The following is a 15120-nucleotide window of genomic DNA, read 5'->3' as shown; positions in this document are numbered from 1 at the left end:
CCTTTTTTCGTAAATTTTATATGTAGTCATAAATGCCTCCTGGTCGAAGGGGGTACCCTAAATCCAAGATGGCGGCCAAATCTAAAAGGCAGGAGGGTGCATTTTTTGAAATTATAAGTGATTAGGCAAGTTAGGTATCAATTCCAATGTCACTTTGGTCACCCACATTATATATAAAGTCATAACACCCCCACCAACCCCCCCCCCCCCCGGTCAAAGAGGGTGTCCCAAAAGCCAAGATGGCGGTCAAATTTGAAAGGCAGGAGGGTGTATTTTTTAAATTCTTACGTGATCAGGCATCTGATATCAATATCAGATATCAATTCTGATAAGATTTTTGTTGTGAATTTCATATATGAAGTCATAAAGGCCTCCTTTTCAAAGGGGGTACCCTAAATCCAAGATGGCTGCCAATTTTGAAAGGTAGGAGGGAGCATTTTTTGGATTTTATGTGATTAGACAAGTTAGATTTCAATTCTTATATCACTTTAGTCGCACATTTCAAGCATGCAGTCATAAAAAAACCCCGGTCAAAGAGGGTGCCCCAAATCCAAGATGGCGACTGAATTTGAGAGGTAGTAGCTCTCACCCTTCACCCGAGAAATACGCTTAGGACAAGGAAATGTCGGTTCTCGAGTGACATTGGGATCAAAACTTGAAACGGGGAGAAAGATTTCCTCGAGAATGCACAGAAAATTGAGTTATCTACAAAATGCTGTGTGTGCGGTGGTATAACTGTCATACCACTTTATTTCAGCTCAGAAAATCGACCAAAATGAAAAATCAAGTAAAAACTGCAATGCACCTAGTAAATTACGGCTAGTTAGATTAGAGAATCACATTTATCTAAAAAATAACACCTATTTTTCACACACGACTCGAAGAAAAACAATGCGGATCCGACATAACCTAAAATACCGGGTTTTCATGACATACAATACGCTGTAGCCATGTCATTTTGTAAAAATGAATGGTCATACCATTTAGCAATGATAACCAGAGGTATATTGGACCCAATGAGTAGCTAGAATATGGGAAGTAGCCTCCACCCAGCTGCCAGACTGTGCAGAAAAATCCGAATTATTTCGCGATGGTGGGTATGTGATATGTGTGTTATAGTATACAATCTGGCAACAATGTTTCATGTTGTGACGTCACCAATGTTGTAAAATTGTGCAGAAAAATCGGAATTATTTCAGGGTGTTGGGGGTGTTTTATTGTATGACATGTCAACCATGTTTTTCAGTTGTGACGTAACAGGGTTGAAAGTTGAGCGGGAAAATTTGAATTAATGAGGGGCAAGTTGCTACACTAACCAAGAAAAAAATATTTTCTTTCGAATCATGTTAGCCCGCACCCAGATGTCAGATTGAACGAGAAAAAATGATTTTCTTTCGAATCATGTTGACCAGCAGCGTGTCATGCTGTGAGATATATCGATTGATCTGCCATTTATACCTATGGAGGAGGATCGATCACCTTTATAATCGATTCTTTACCATAGCTTCTAATGGGGAAATATCGATAATCGATCACTCGCACCTCGTCTCTGGTGTTAGCCAGCCGCTACATTGAACAGAAAATATGATTTTCTTTCGAATCACGTTAGCCCCTACCCAGCTGCCACATGATTTTCGGTCGAATCATGTTATGAAATGTCTCAATGTCATCTCGAATCTGACAACGTTGCTGGAACTAGCCAATCAGAACCCACTTTCAAACTAATTAAAACAGTGTTGCTTCGAGTGGAAATGACATTTTCCCTGAAAGGTCCCATCTTCGTAGAGTTTTCCATGCGGCATAGCTTCTTTAGCATAACGTTACGTCACCCGTTCTCTTCACGATCATGTTCGGGAGGGGAGGGGTCTCGTTGCAGATTGCCTACCCGTTCAAGCATTGACTTTAGTTAATACGGAAGATCAATGACATTACTCTTAGCATGAATTGAGGAAATTCATCCTCAAAGAACTTATCTGCACAGGGTTTTTCATGCAACATAGGTCCCTTACCACACGAGAGGACTCAGCTTTACCCGGCTACTCGTTGCCTATCCATTTTGTGTGACGTCACTCGAAGCATCCATTACGTAACGTCACCCCACCCAGCTGTCATATTGACCAAGAAATTATGATTTTCCTCTCGAATCATGACGTGAAATGTCACATTGTCATCTCGAATCCGACAACGTTGTGGGAGCTAATTGGACTTACGGAGCAATGAGCGACATCAAAACTATCCATCCGTTGGTCACCGGGAAAATTTGAATCTTCAGCGGGAAATTGCAACTCGACGGACAGGTTCAATCTTGTCGATGCAAAAGTTGAATAGTCTTAAAAAGGAAAGGTCATTGCTCCTCGACCTTGAGAGTAATCAAGTATCGCGGATCATGACTCCGTAATCGTGGTAAGATGGAAGCGACGACGCGCATATCTGATCAATTATTTTACAATTTTTTCCCCCTTCCTCAAGCATCACTTTTTCGCATACTTAAGTGGGGAGGAGGGAGCGAATTTGTCACTCTAGGAGGCAATGACATTTCACATTTAATATAACACACACTTTACTGGTGAAACAGACTCTAGCAGCTTCATCCCACACGAAGTTGTTAACTTTTTATCGAAACCAAAAACCTCCTTCATGCTGTATAACCATCAAGGAGCATCAAACCTCGTCGCACATGGGTGCGTTACCTCTAGCTCACTGTGTACCTTCTCATTGAAGAAACTAACTCTGGCTCCATGTCCGTAGCAAATGAATTAATCTTACTACAGAGCGTTGCTTTACTTGAACGGCGGGAAGATTTGAATTATTAACGGGATATTATAGGTGGGTGGACAAGTTCAATCTTGTCGAAAAAGATGAACTCAATGCAAAAGCAACCCTAAGACTCAAATCATGTATGAAATATGCTATTTTGTTGCGGGTTGACGATCAGTCCGAGGAACCATTTTTAATTAATATGCTGGGCCAATGACGTGTCTCGTAGTATGCGACATCGCTCTAAACAGTTATTACATAACGTTACCCACCGTATAAGGGAAGGCTGGGCTTGCCTACGGTTGACCAATGACGTTACTTTTAAGCATGAATTGAAGCAATTTGTCCTAAAAGACTTCTCTCCTCAGGTTTTTCATGTATCATAGCTCCTTTATCGTGACGTCACCCCTCTATTAGCAATCATACACGGAGGATTAATGTTTTCTCATATAATCGTTGCGGTTGCCTATTCATTAGGGGGGAAACGTTTAGTTGATACAATTGACCAATCACCTGCCTCGTTTTCTGTGACGTTACTCAAAGCATCCATTACGTGACGTCACCCATTCTGTCCCATCGAGCTGACACATTAATCAAGAAATAATGGTTTTTTCGCTCGAATCATGTTATGAAGTGATGCATTATCATCTCGAATCTGACAACGTTGTTGGAACTCGGCATCATTGCTGGAATCAGCTAATCAAAACATAGCTTATGCTGCTCACTTCCAACTATATGACGTCACCCCCTCTACATTTATAAAATCTATTATCAATAATGCGATTTGGCAATAGAATCAATCGTATTCGAATGGTGAAAATTTTATCATTAGCTAAAATGCAATGAAATCTTAGTCAATCATGGAGTTTGCAATCTCTAAATCGGCTGATGCATTAATTTCTGTCCTCCCATTTGAGTCGATAATTATAGTTATGATTACAGTTTCGCATTATCAATACTCAATTATGCATGAGAAAAAACGGCTCAGCTGTAGAGGAAAAAGTGACAATCTCAACTGATAGTTAAAAAAAATTTGATTTTTCTTTCCTCCCCAGAAAATGGAGAAATAAAGTATTTAATTCATGCAATTTTTTCTGAAAAACATGTCCTCAGCATTGACTGGGGGAATATTAAGGGATGAGAGATGAAACAAATAAGTCAGGTTTAACAGTTGTGATGACTACAACCGGAGTCAGAACATTTTATTCACATAACTACGAAGGCTAAATTCTTAAAACTGATATCTTATTTTATGATACATGTAATGTCTAAATAGCAACTTTGGTGATATCTTGGCTATGCAATATGCTGATTGAAAATACATACGTGATATTTGATATAAAAATAAAAAAGAGGGAAACTAGAGCACAAAATTAAGACTAGCACGGGAAAATTTGTGTGTGGAAAACTAAGGGATTGCATGCTTTTCTTGAGAAATTACATACTTTAATATATTTGCTGGAATTTCGACCATGAAAAAAAGAGACCACTGGATGGTAAACTCATTTAAATGAGGGGAAAATTTGAGTTGTATTGTGGGCACAAGCAATCAATCGCATACCTTCTATATAACTCAAATGTTTTAGTCAGCGCTCAACAATTAAAATATGATAAATCATACTCATTGAACTTGAGACCATTAAATTAAAACGAGAGGCTTATCTTTTTCTTATCACAATACTTACTGTTCCATACATAATCCTCTCATTAAAAGAAAAAAAACCAGTAGCAATTAGAGAAGTCCTGACTTGCTCCTTAAGGGATCCAGGTGTGCAGTGAAAGTTGGATGCGAATTTAGAGTTGATAAAAATTTAGATGTTTACAACGGGAGCATAAGAAACATGTATTCTGTAAGTAATGTATGCATAGCGATTTTAAGAGTTATCTCGAGCCAAACTTCATGTGAAATTTTATCTTTGATGAGATTCCGACAATAAAGAGCGTGGTATCAAAGACCCGCCTGGTTGAAACTTTGAATTTGTACGGGAAAAATTTAAAAAAATACACAATATAAAATAACTAAGTGCGGGGACCTGGGTTTTCATTTGCACAAAAATCCCGGAAACGTTTTTCCTCCCTATTATCGCGACCATCATCATTTCTCCCCTCTTGTTTCCCTGTTTCTCGGAGATCTGTACCATTGAGGTCTCGGTGTTACCTACGTCATCAACAACACGCAGACGTTCGCTCAGTCTATATCGATGCGAATTTCGACCGAACCTACCGAGATAATTTAGAAAATACGCCCCACTATTGATTTCGCAAATATTCTCACGACTCAAAGCACGTGCAAAGTCTTTCGGCAGATGTATTTTAAACTGCTCCCCTTGGATTCTAATGAGAGCAGCGATATATCTCCCATACTTACCTTTAGCTTCCTCTAGAGAATCCAGATGATACTTAATGTCCTTCTGCAACCATGATGCGTGGAGAAATTCGCGCGGTTTCGGAATTTTTCGTAAAGCATCGAGCTCTCTGCTCTGTATCACCGGGTTCTCATCGGCGCAACAGCAGTAACGTATACCATGTTCTGAACTGCTCTCCTTTTTCACACTTAGCGAGTCTTTCATCAATATATTGGTGCCTGATTGTTCAAGGCCGTCATTGCCACTCTCTTCCTCATCTCTCCAGACAATGGGCTGTTTAATGTCTACGTGACCCCATGGCAATGTATCGATACCATTTTCGAGAATGTATCGTTTCCGATCGATATTCCTGAGTCCTATTTTTCGCGTTTGATAAGAGTACAGCTGCATTTTCCGACTCTGAATTCGTCGTTGGGTAACAAAATGATCGGTTTTACCGAATAAGACGTTTTTGTATAAATCAAAATTAATATCTCTTTGCATTGTGCGACCGTCGATTCCTTTCGCTCTGCATAGAAGTTTGACTTGTCCCACCTCGGACTCGCTACCGGCGGCATCAGGTAAGGGTAAGAAACGGCATGCGTACATTTTCGAGCTAAGACCTACAAATTCCCCTATGGTCGCATTGGATGTCTCATCCTTGAAGCTACGGAACCTTAGGCGCGTCTGGACGCGGCGTCCTGGACGCCGGCGGAAAATGCTGCTACCGAGTCGAGGGCGAGAAGACGCTCACATTTTAGAGCACGGCACCTTAGGAGCGGAATCCGTGGATTTTTTCCGCTCTGTCCGCCGTCAATTTCTCGAATTTTCGTTGATCGGACAGTATGCTCTGGGCCGCGAAAATGGCTGTACGCGCTTTTTTTTAGGAGGGTGTGGATTCGATCGACAAAAATCGACCGAAAAATAAAAACGTGAATCGATCGACACCAATCGATGGACAAATTACTAAAAAACGGGTGTCGATTCGATCGACAAAAAATGTGGATCGATAGACGAGAAATGATTGACAGTTAAAAGGAAAACGGGTATCTAGTCAATCGACATGAATCGATCGAAAAACCAAAACGTGAACCAATCGACGTAATTCGATCGATTCACAACTTGGTCGATCGATTCACGGGTTTATCGATCGATTCACGGGTTTGTTGATCAACTCACAGGTTTGTCGATCGACTCATAGGTTTGTCGATCGATTCGCAGGTTTGTCGATCGACTCATAGGTTTGTCGATCGATTCACAGGTTTGTCGATAGACTCACAGGTTTGTCGATCTATCCACGGCTTTTGTCGATTGATTCACGGGTGGGTCGGTCGATCCACGGCTCTTGTCGATCGATTCACGGAATTTTCGATCGATTCGCGGCTTTTGTCGATCAATTCACGGCCTTTGTGTTCGATTCGTGGGTTTGTCGAACTAAACACATTCAAAAATCGGTAGGAAAGGCAGCGGACTGAGCGGAATTTCTCGGCGTCTTCGCTCCGATCTGTTCGCGACAGATCGGAGCGTCCTCGATCGGCGTTTCTCCGCAGCGTCTCTTCGCCGCTAAGGTGCCGTCCCCGCGCAAAAATCATTAGACAGATTTATCGGCGTCTGGACGCCGCGTCTAGGACGCCGCGTCCAGACGCGCCTAAGGTTCCGTACCTTGAACATACCCATACGCTTACAATTTACCGGTGACCAACACGGGTGATCCCGAGGCAAAGTGCTAAAATCTAACCACTCATCAGCGAATTCACGCAAATCAAACACCCAATCATGAGTAATTAATTTCAGAATCAGACCATCAGTATCTTCGTACGCCTTTAAGCATCTTTCTGGTCCGAATTTTCTCATCAAAACATCGTGATAAAAGGCGTACATATGAACCTTGGCCAATTCGAGAACCGCAAAACCTGCTAGAATCGGACGATCGAATTCAATCTCTGTTTTGCGCAGATGAATTGCTACGAGTTGATCTTTGAAGACGGTTCTGTCTTCGAAATCTAGACGGGCAACATACTTCAATATCTGGTCAGTATCGGTGGCCAATTTGATGTTTTTTCGCTTTAGAGGTGATTCAAGGAGCTTGCCGAAACAAGCGTTGCTACTCAGTTTCAGGAGCGACTGGTGAAACTTGGACTTCGCTTGTTGACGAAGCGCTATATTCTTCTCGATAAATTCCTTCAGGAAAGGTCTCTGTCGGAAAGAGAATGCGCTATTAATTTTAACCAGCTCGATACCGTGTCGAAGAGCCTGTTTCAGTGCCACGTAATGGATGACATAGTTTTTACGGTCCTTGAAACAGCCCATGAGACGCGGTTGATTTTCACCGTCGACGGGAGGTATCTCGGAGCGACAGAGGAAGGGCATGTCTCTGTGTAATCGCTGAAGGGCGATCGGATACCTCGTGTCAACGTTGAGGATGAGTCCAGTCTCGGCATCGTCGGCGATCTGCATGACATCAACCCGTGAGAGCTCCTCGGCTGATAACCATCGATAATCGTCGTAAGGGAGCGGTTTGCACATGGCGTAAGCGTACAGACTATTCGCGTCCAGGTAGAGCCCATAGGAACATGGCTGACTCGGATCGTAATTCTCACACTGGGGATTATTCACCGAGAAATGTCTTCTGGTCACCTGACACATTCCCCCTCGAATATTGGACAATATTTGAAAGGTCATGGTGGTATCGCTAAATAGTCTGATTTCCGCTCTCGACATTTTGAGCGCAGCCGAAAACGCGAAACTCGGAAAAGTGAGAAAATTCGCACAATCTAGCTCGTAGACGCTTAAACAGAATTTTCTAAAGTCCTGGAATATATCTGCTAGAAGATTTACATCAATTTGAATGTACACATCTAAATATTGGCCAAGAGTCTTGCAACCGAATTCACGCCAAGCCTCTAAGAAATTCTGATAGTCTACCTCGGATATGTCACTGTCAGTGAGCGCGTTATAAAAATCCTCCCGTTTTGGAGGCTCAGTCTCGTCGAGTTTTACCGGATCGTCAATATAATCATAGCAAAACACGGCTTTCCTACGAGCGATGTTGAACTGAGCGGGAGTAGTGCAAAATTTGCGCGTGAAATGAAATGACGAATCGTCCAAGGTTTCCGCCAACTTCTCGATGCTGGTGTTGAGAAATCTAAACGAGTCTATGAAATTTAAATAAAATCTATTCCCGATGTATACTTTTATGTTGATATAATTTTCTTCGCTGGACGGTATTATATCCACGCGATTTTTTAAGCCCTCTAAACCTTGTACAATATATTTAAAATCGTATTTTGATCCATTATGAAATACGATAGTTACATTATTTACATGTCTCACTTTTATATTACACAGAGCACAAAGAGCCTCGAGATAATTGGTTTCACCAGGCGGTACATATTGATGAGAATGATGACGGACTTTGACAACGCCGGGTTCATCAAATCCCACCCGACACATGGCGCAATGGGTAGTGTTTGCAAAACTTTCGCGATCTTCATCGCTCATTGTAATCTCGGACGTCGTATCATTATACTTGCCGGAAATTTTACTACCAAGATCCAGCATCGTTCGGATAAAATGTTTATGCGGTTCCTCCCCGCGGTAGACCACGGGGGTGGGGGTAGCAAATTCTGGATCGGTCGACACAACTAAATAAGCGTAGGATAGCGGACGATGATGTTGATAATTGAACGAATTCGATTCGAAATTTTGCTCAATTTTTTCGAGATAACTCTCAAAATCCGCATAAATGACATAATTATGAGCTATTGTTTTATGCTCGTCCCTAAAACGCAAATATAGGTCTTTGGGAAACGATGCTAGGAAACAATCTTTACTAACAGCATAGCACAGTTTCTTATGCTCCACAAGGTCTTCTTCGGAATATTTATGGGTGAAACACTTCTGACAAATATAAATTTGACCATGATGCCTAGTTATCTGAGAGCGGACTAACTTTTCAAAATCCGTGATCCAACAATAGTGGAATTTTTCTTCCATTTCGTCCGAAATTAAGAGTAAATTCGTGTGGTCTGCAAGCTGATTTTTTGCCACTCTCATCGGGAAGATTTTAGGTCTAACTCGGTGACCTAACCCGTCCTGAACGTCACCTAACCCGAAAACGGAGATTGAACAATTATTTTTCTTTTCAAATTTGGCAATATCATTAACCTCAACAGGAAAGTCGATACAAGAAAAATCGTATTTATTTTGCAATTTTTCGTAGACAGAAGGTCGAGAGCTGTGTTTTTCAGTTTTGGGTAAAAATTTCCCTAAAACAGAGTACATAAAGCAACGAGTATCCTTATTTTTGACATTCACAACGTAATTGGTCTTGAACGGTAGGTCTATGTAACTCGAACCCTTGCCCAGAGCCCTGAACTTATTTACCTTCAAAATACATCCCAAAATCTGTTTTAGCACCCATCCAGATCCTCTTAAGTAGAAATCAGCACTTTCTTTGACGATACTAGCTTGAAATAGGAGAAAGTTCCGTGCGCAATCTAACTCCCCGTAAAAAGACAAGCTTTTAGTTTTGAATGATACACCTTGAAATTCCCCCTCTTTCGGTAGGACGTACTCAGCGTGAAGCTCTAAAGTCGATTTAATATTGCCAAGTTGCGAAAGCATATTTTCAAGAAGTTTGATAACGGTTGGTTTAACGTCGGACAGGTGCTGGGTTATATCTAAAACGCTCGAATCGAGATTTTTAATGAAGAAAGTACGCAGCTGATTGCCGGCAGCCGATGGTAATTCTTTAACCTGCTCATCAGAACCAAAAAGATTTTTTATATGCATAAAAGTTCTATTGTGCCAGCTCGATTTCAAGAAAAAGTCGTTGCAAGAATCACAAAAGGAGGCAAATTTCTTTTCTAGAAATCGTAGCTCGGCACCGAGCAGAATTTCTGATTCACCTTCGACTGCCGGGGGGAAATCATTCTTTCTTAATTCTAAAAGATTCGTTTGGAATTTGTGGAACAAAGAGGAAAAATCAGAGTCGGGATTTAACAAAACGTATTTGGTTACTAAACTGATACCACTTTCTGCTTTCTCAAGAGGGATCGATTTTAATAAGTAGACATTTAATTTAATTAAAACTGTCGGATGTTTTTGAATGATTTCCTCTACTTTCTCATCAAACTCAACCTTCAACTCATTTAAGTATAGTTCAATATCAGTAATTTCAGAATTCGAATTTTTGAAAAAAAAAGATTTTACAGTTTTCTCCTCGTTTTCTATTTCAACCTCGAATATATTTTTTAAATGTGCGACGGAGACTTCGTGAGAATAGGTTGTTGAATACTCCTCATTGCAGTAAAGGCAAAAAAGAATTTTACTGTTGGAGCTCATGATGAAACTGATTACTCACACACACACACACACACAACGACGCTTGATCGAGAAAAAAAAAATGACTTCGTTCAGTTGATGATCGAAGTACAAGAGCAGCGAGGGCAAGATGCTGCAAGGTACGAGGAAGTCAAGTATCGGCACGAGCTGAGGAGAAAATGCAGACGGAATTTGCGAAGAAGCTGCGTCACAGCTATTTTTTGTTGCGGGTGGGGCGTGAAGTTGGCCCGAGGAATGCTAATCGAACAGGTTGAATGCAGAGCGCCACGGAGAGACTGAGTTGATCGGTGTGACGGACCACCTCAAAGTTGGACGGCGGCGGTCTAAATCACCGATGAACAGCGAAGAAGAAGCAAAGTAGTTGCTTGCTAGCACTAGGTCAGGAGGTCCTGATCAGGAAGCCCGTGGTGGGTGTAAATGGATCCTTCTCAAGCTATCAGTTTCAATCTGAGGGAAAAAATTGATCTATTTGTTGATATTTATCACCGATTTTCTTTAATTTATCAAGACATAAGATTAAAATTTAATTCAGTTTGTTTATTAACTATGGAAAAAAATGCATACAAAAAATATACTAACTTTCAATCACTGGTCTCGTAAAAAAAAAAAAAATAAGGTACGGTAATTTTCATCCCTCCCCCCTTTAAATTTAATTTTTACCATTTCTCATTTACTAAGAGAAAAACTGTGAGAAAAAACCTTTATATTAGTTGTAAAATTTGGGTATCGTTTATACGGAGGAAAAAAAAATTCATGAATCCGTAAAATTTTGTAAAGATATATGAGTTGAGGAAAAATCAAAAGCTGGATTTTCTCTCATCCGATAATGTTCTTAGTTTTTTTTTTGAAAATAGCAGACGTCAAAGCAAGACTCGTGGTTTCATTAAATTCAAAATTCATTTTGATTTTTCATCCACAGAAAGGTAAAAGAGTTCGAAAAATTCTTGCAAACCTTACCGTAAAAATTGAAATAAATTTGATGCAGATGGTTGAGGAAACCAAGATTATCAGAGAGAAACACATACACAAGAACACGGTGTAACCAACGAAAGGGCAGAACTGGAACTGATTCGTGTGTTCTAAGTTTCTTCATCAATTATAAAATCTTAAATGTCAAGTATCCGAACTCCAACAAAATCGCTCGCTAATCCCCTCACAAGCGTGGAAAAATTGATGCTTGAGGAAAAAGTAGCCGAATTACTGCGATTGCGATCACGCTTGTGGAGGAGATATGATTCGCGGAATTTGATTACTCTCAAGGTCGAGGAGCAATGACCTTTCCTTTTTAAGACTATTCAACTTTTGCATCGACAAGATTGAACCTGTCCGTCGAGTTGCAATTTCCCGCTGAAGATTCAAATTTTCCCGGTGACCAACGGATGGATAGTTTTGATGTCGCTCATTGCTCCGTAAGTCCAATTAGCTCCCACAACGTTGTCGGATTCGAGATGACAATGTGACATTTCACGTCATGATTCGAGAGGAAAATCATAATTTCTTGGTCAATATGACAGCTGGGTGGGGTGACGTTACGTAATGGATGCTTCGAGTGACGTCACACAAAATGGATAGGCAACGAGTAGCCGGGTAAAGCTGAGTCCTCTCGTGTGGTAAGGGACCTATGTTGCATGAAAAACCCTGTGCAGATAAGTTCTTTGAGGATGAATTTCCTCAATTCATGCTAAGAGTAATGTCATTGATCTTCCGTATTAACTAAAGTCAATGCTTGAACGGGTAGGCAATCTGCAACGAGACCCCTCCCCTCCCGAACATGATCGTGAAGAGAACGGGTGACGTAACGTTATGCTAAAGAAGCTATGCCGCATGGAAAACTCTACGAAGATGGGACCTTTCAGGGAAAATGTCATTTCCACTCGAAGCAACACTGTTTTAATTAGTTTGAAAGTGGGTTCTGATTGGCTAGTTCCAGCAACGTTGTCAGATTCGAGATGACATTGAGACATTTCATAACATGATTCGACCGAAAATCATGTGGCAGCTGGGTAGGGGCTAACGTGATTCGAAAGAAAATCATATTTTCTGTTCAATGTAGCGGCTGGCTAACACCAGAGACGAGGTGCGAGTGATCGATTATCGATATTTCCCCATTAGAAGCTATGGTAAAGAATCGATTATAAAGGTGATCGATCCTCCTCCATAGGTATAAATGGCAGATCAATCGATATATCTCACAGCATGACACGCTGCTGGTCAACATGATTCGAAAGAAAATCATTTTTTCTCGTTCAATCTGACATCTGGGTGCGGGCTAACATGATTCGAAAGAAAATATTTTTTTCTTGGTTAGTGTAGCAACTTGCCCCTCATTAATTCAAATTTTCCCGCTCAACTTTCAACCCTGTTACGTCACAACTGAAAAACATGGTTGACATGTCATACAATAAAACACCCCCAACACCCTGAAATAATTCCGATTTTTCTGCACAATTTTACAACATTGGTGACGTCACAACATGAAACATTGTTGCCAGATTGTATACTATAACACACATATCACATACCCACCATCGCGAAATAATTCGGATTTTTCTGCACAGTCTGGCAGCTGGGTGGGGGCTACTTCCCATATTCTAGCTACTCCAATGATTCAGTAGTTGAGCCCGCTCATCACATTGGCAGCGCTGTAAAAATTAAAAACCGAAGTGGTATGACATGTATACCACCGTGCAACAAAGGGCTAGTGTGGAAAAAAGATAATGTGAAAAATAAGAGGAAATTCCTTTAGATTTTCAGGTTTAGGGACCTCAAATTCTAATGCGACTCCACGCCCACGCCGACGGCGCGCGGGGGCCCATGAGTGGGAGCACTGGCCGGAGTGGAGGGAAATGTGCCATGATATCGTGGCACAATCCGCTGTTGGAGGGATTCGCCAAGAGGAACGACGAGGAATGAGGCATCGTGGTCACGTACCCGCTGCTAACGGGGAGCGGATGCCTCCTCCTGGACGGGGATAATTGTGGCGGTGGACACCAAGACGGACGCCAGGACGCCCGGCGCCGCGCCGCACTGCAACCGGAAGCGGCCCTTCCGTGACGCCCGTCCGTGACGCGCGGCCACTGCCAGAACTCGCGCACTCGACTTCCAACCCCGGCCAAAATCCTCCGTTTCCACCTAGAGTACCTGTATAGCGAGAGTATGGACAGATGTGAAACTCCGAAAATCCATCAGGCCTTCACCGATGCTTCTGCGAATAAAGTTAGGGCCCAGAAATGCAGCCAACCTATGAATTTCAATTATCCAGAACGATTTACTAATACTATTGTTACGAACCGTCGTTTATTAAGCACGTGTTTGACTCAGTTTTTGCATAAATTTACTCAATTTTGCGGAAGAACGCTCATTTCTGTGCATTCTTGGCCATCTTGGTTAGAATTAGAACCTGCACACTGGCAGTGAAATTTTGTGCGTTAGAAGTTGGTTAGAAGGGTGGCTGCACTTTTGGGCCCTAAGCCCTCCATGAAGCGATCTGTCCATACTCTCGCTATACAGGTACTCTATTTCCACCGATCGCCTCTCGACACCGCACAGTGGATCGAGTCAATGAGAGAGGTCGGACATCAAATTTTTGACTAAAACTGAAAATTTTGATGTTTACTTCGTCACATCTCAAATTGTAAGGGGTGCCCCTAGAGGGAAATTTTACGAGGAAATCAATGAAACCACTTGTAGAACCTCAAAATTTTGCATACACGTAGTTGCGAGGTTTGAAAGGTTCCAAATTTTGTCCGACCTCTCCTATTGACACGATCCACTGTGCGCCGTTGACTAATCCACCGGGGAGTGGCATCCTCCACGACTCTTCCCTGCTAAAATATAGGGTTGTTCATAAGTCACGCACCACTGGCCATGAGGGGGGTGGCCATTTGAAATTTTTGAGTTGCCCCCGCCCCCCTCCCCCGAGGGGATCAAAAACTGGAAAGTACCTGAAAAAGTATCCCCCTTGATATGAGGAAACAAGCAGGAAGCTCCAACGCATTGGCGTCGGAGAGCGGCTCTGGGGGCAGTAGTTGTAGTCAAGAATGAGGGCCTAGACACATTTTGTCATTGATGTACAATCCGACAACTGTCGATTCATGTTTTGTAACTTAGCAGATTTACGTAGCCGGTGTATAAATGTGTATTGGGCTTTGATATGGCGAATACATGGCATTATCACTTGTTGTATACTTTTAATTTTGAAAGCTCTTTGGAGGTCCGCTTCCTAAAAAATCTCTGGTTGATAAGTCGTTTAGCGAGGCTGCAAAAAATTTGCATTTTTATATCTGAAAGTGTAGGTATTGGTTTTTTGTATAATTGTTTTTTTGGATTGCTGGAAAAGTAACGCATACTTCTATAATTTAGGACTGAGTCAGGGAAATATAAGGTTCGTTAAATAGTAAATATTCCTAGTACCGTGTGACACTATTGTTAACGAAAAGTTTTTGCAACTTGTCAAAGAGGTTGTTGAATGATCTTCGAATAACTTTTGATGAGCTAGAGGTAATGGTTCTATCTGCAGCTCGTGGACTTCTGTACGATATTGTCCAGAATCATCTAAATTTTCAAAAAGTGTCCGCTTGTTCGATACCCAATTTGCTCATTCATGCATACAAGGAGAAGCGCATGAAAGCTTTAGCAGACATTTTGGAGATGAATCAAGAATTAGATGAAG

At 41.6% G+C, this 15120-nt stretch overlaps 1 protein-coding gene across 1 annotated transcript; it reads right to left on the bottom strand.

Moving 5' to 3' along the window:
- Window positions 1-3378: 3378 nt before the first annotated feature.
- On the bottom strand, window positions 3379-11608 carry LOC109042769 (uncharacterized). Its single transcript, XM_072299639.1, has 4 exons — window positions 11406-11608; window positions 6765-10895; window positions 5126-5522; window positions 3379-3443 (listed from the first exon to the last, which is right to left on the bottom strand). The coding sequence occupies exons 2-4, from the start codon at window positions 10446-10448 to the stop codon at window positions 3379-3381; spliced, it is 4146 nt and encodes a 1381-aa protein (XP_072155740.1). The 5' UTR covers window positions 10449-10895; window positions 11406-11608.
- Window positions 11609-15120: the final 3512 nt, after the last annotated feature.

This window comes from Bemisia tabaci, chromosome 4, assembly GCF_918797505.1.
Source record: "Bemisia tabaci chromosome 4, PGI_BMITA_v3".
Classification (NCBI taxonomy): Eukaryota; Metazoa; Arthropoda; class Insecta; order Hemiptera; family Aleyrodidae; genus Bemisia; species Bemisia tabaci.
Note: the sequence above shows the minus strand (reverse complement) of the source record. Positions and strands in the feature narration are given on the sequence as shown.

What these genes read in the sequence shown, in the direction of transcription:
- LOC109042769 (XM_072299639.1), bottom strand. Translation starts at nt 10,448, where the DNA reads ATGAGCTCCAACAGTAAAATTCTTTTTTGCCTTTACTGCAATGAGGAG. An exon ending in AGCGTATGGGTATGTTCAAG is followed by an intron (nt 5,523 to 6,764) that starts GTACGGAACCTT and finishes CGACGAATTCAG; the next exon opens with AGTCGGAAAATGCAGCTGTA. An exon ending in TTCTCTAGAGGAAGCTAAAG is followed by an intron (nt 3,444 to 5,125) that starts GTAAGTATGGGA and finishes AGCTGATTCCAG; the next exon opens with CAATGATGCCGAGTTCCAAC.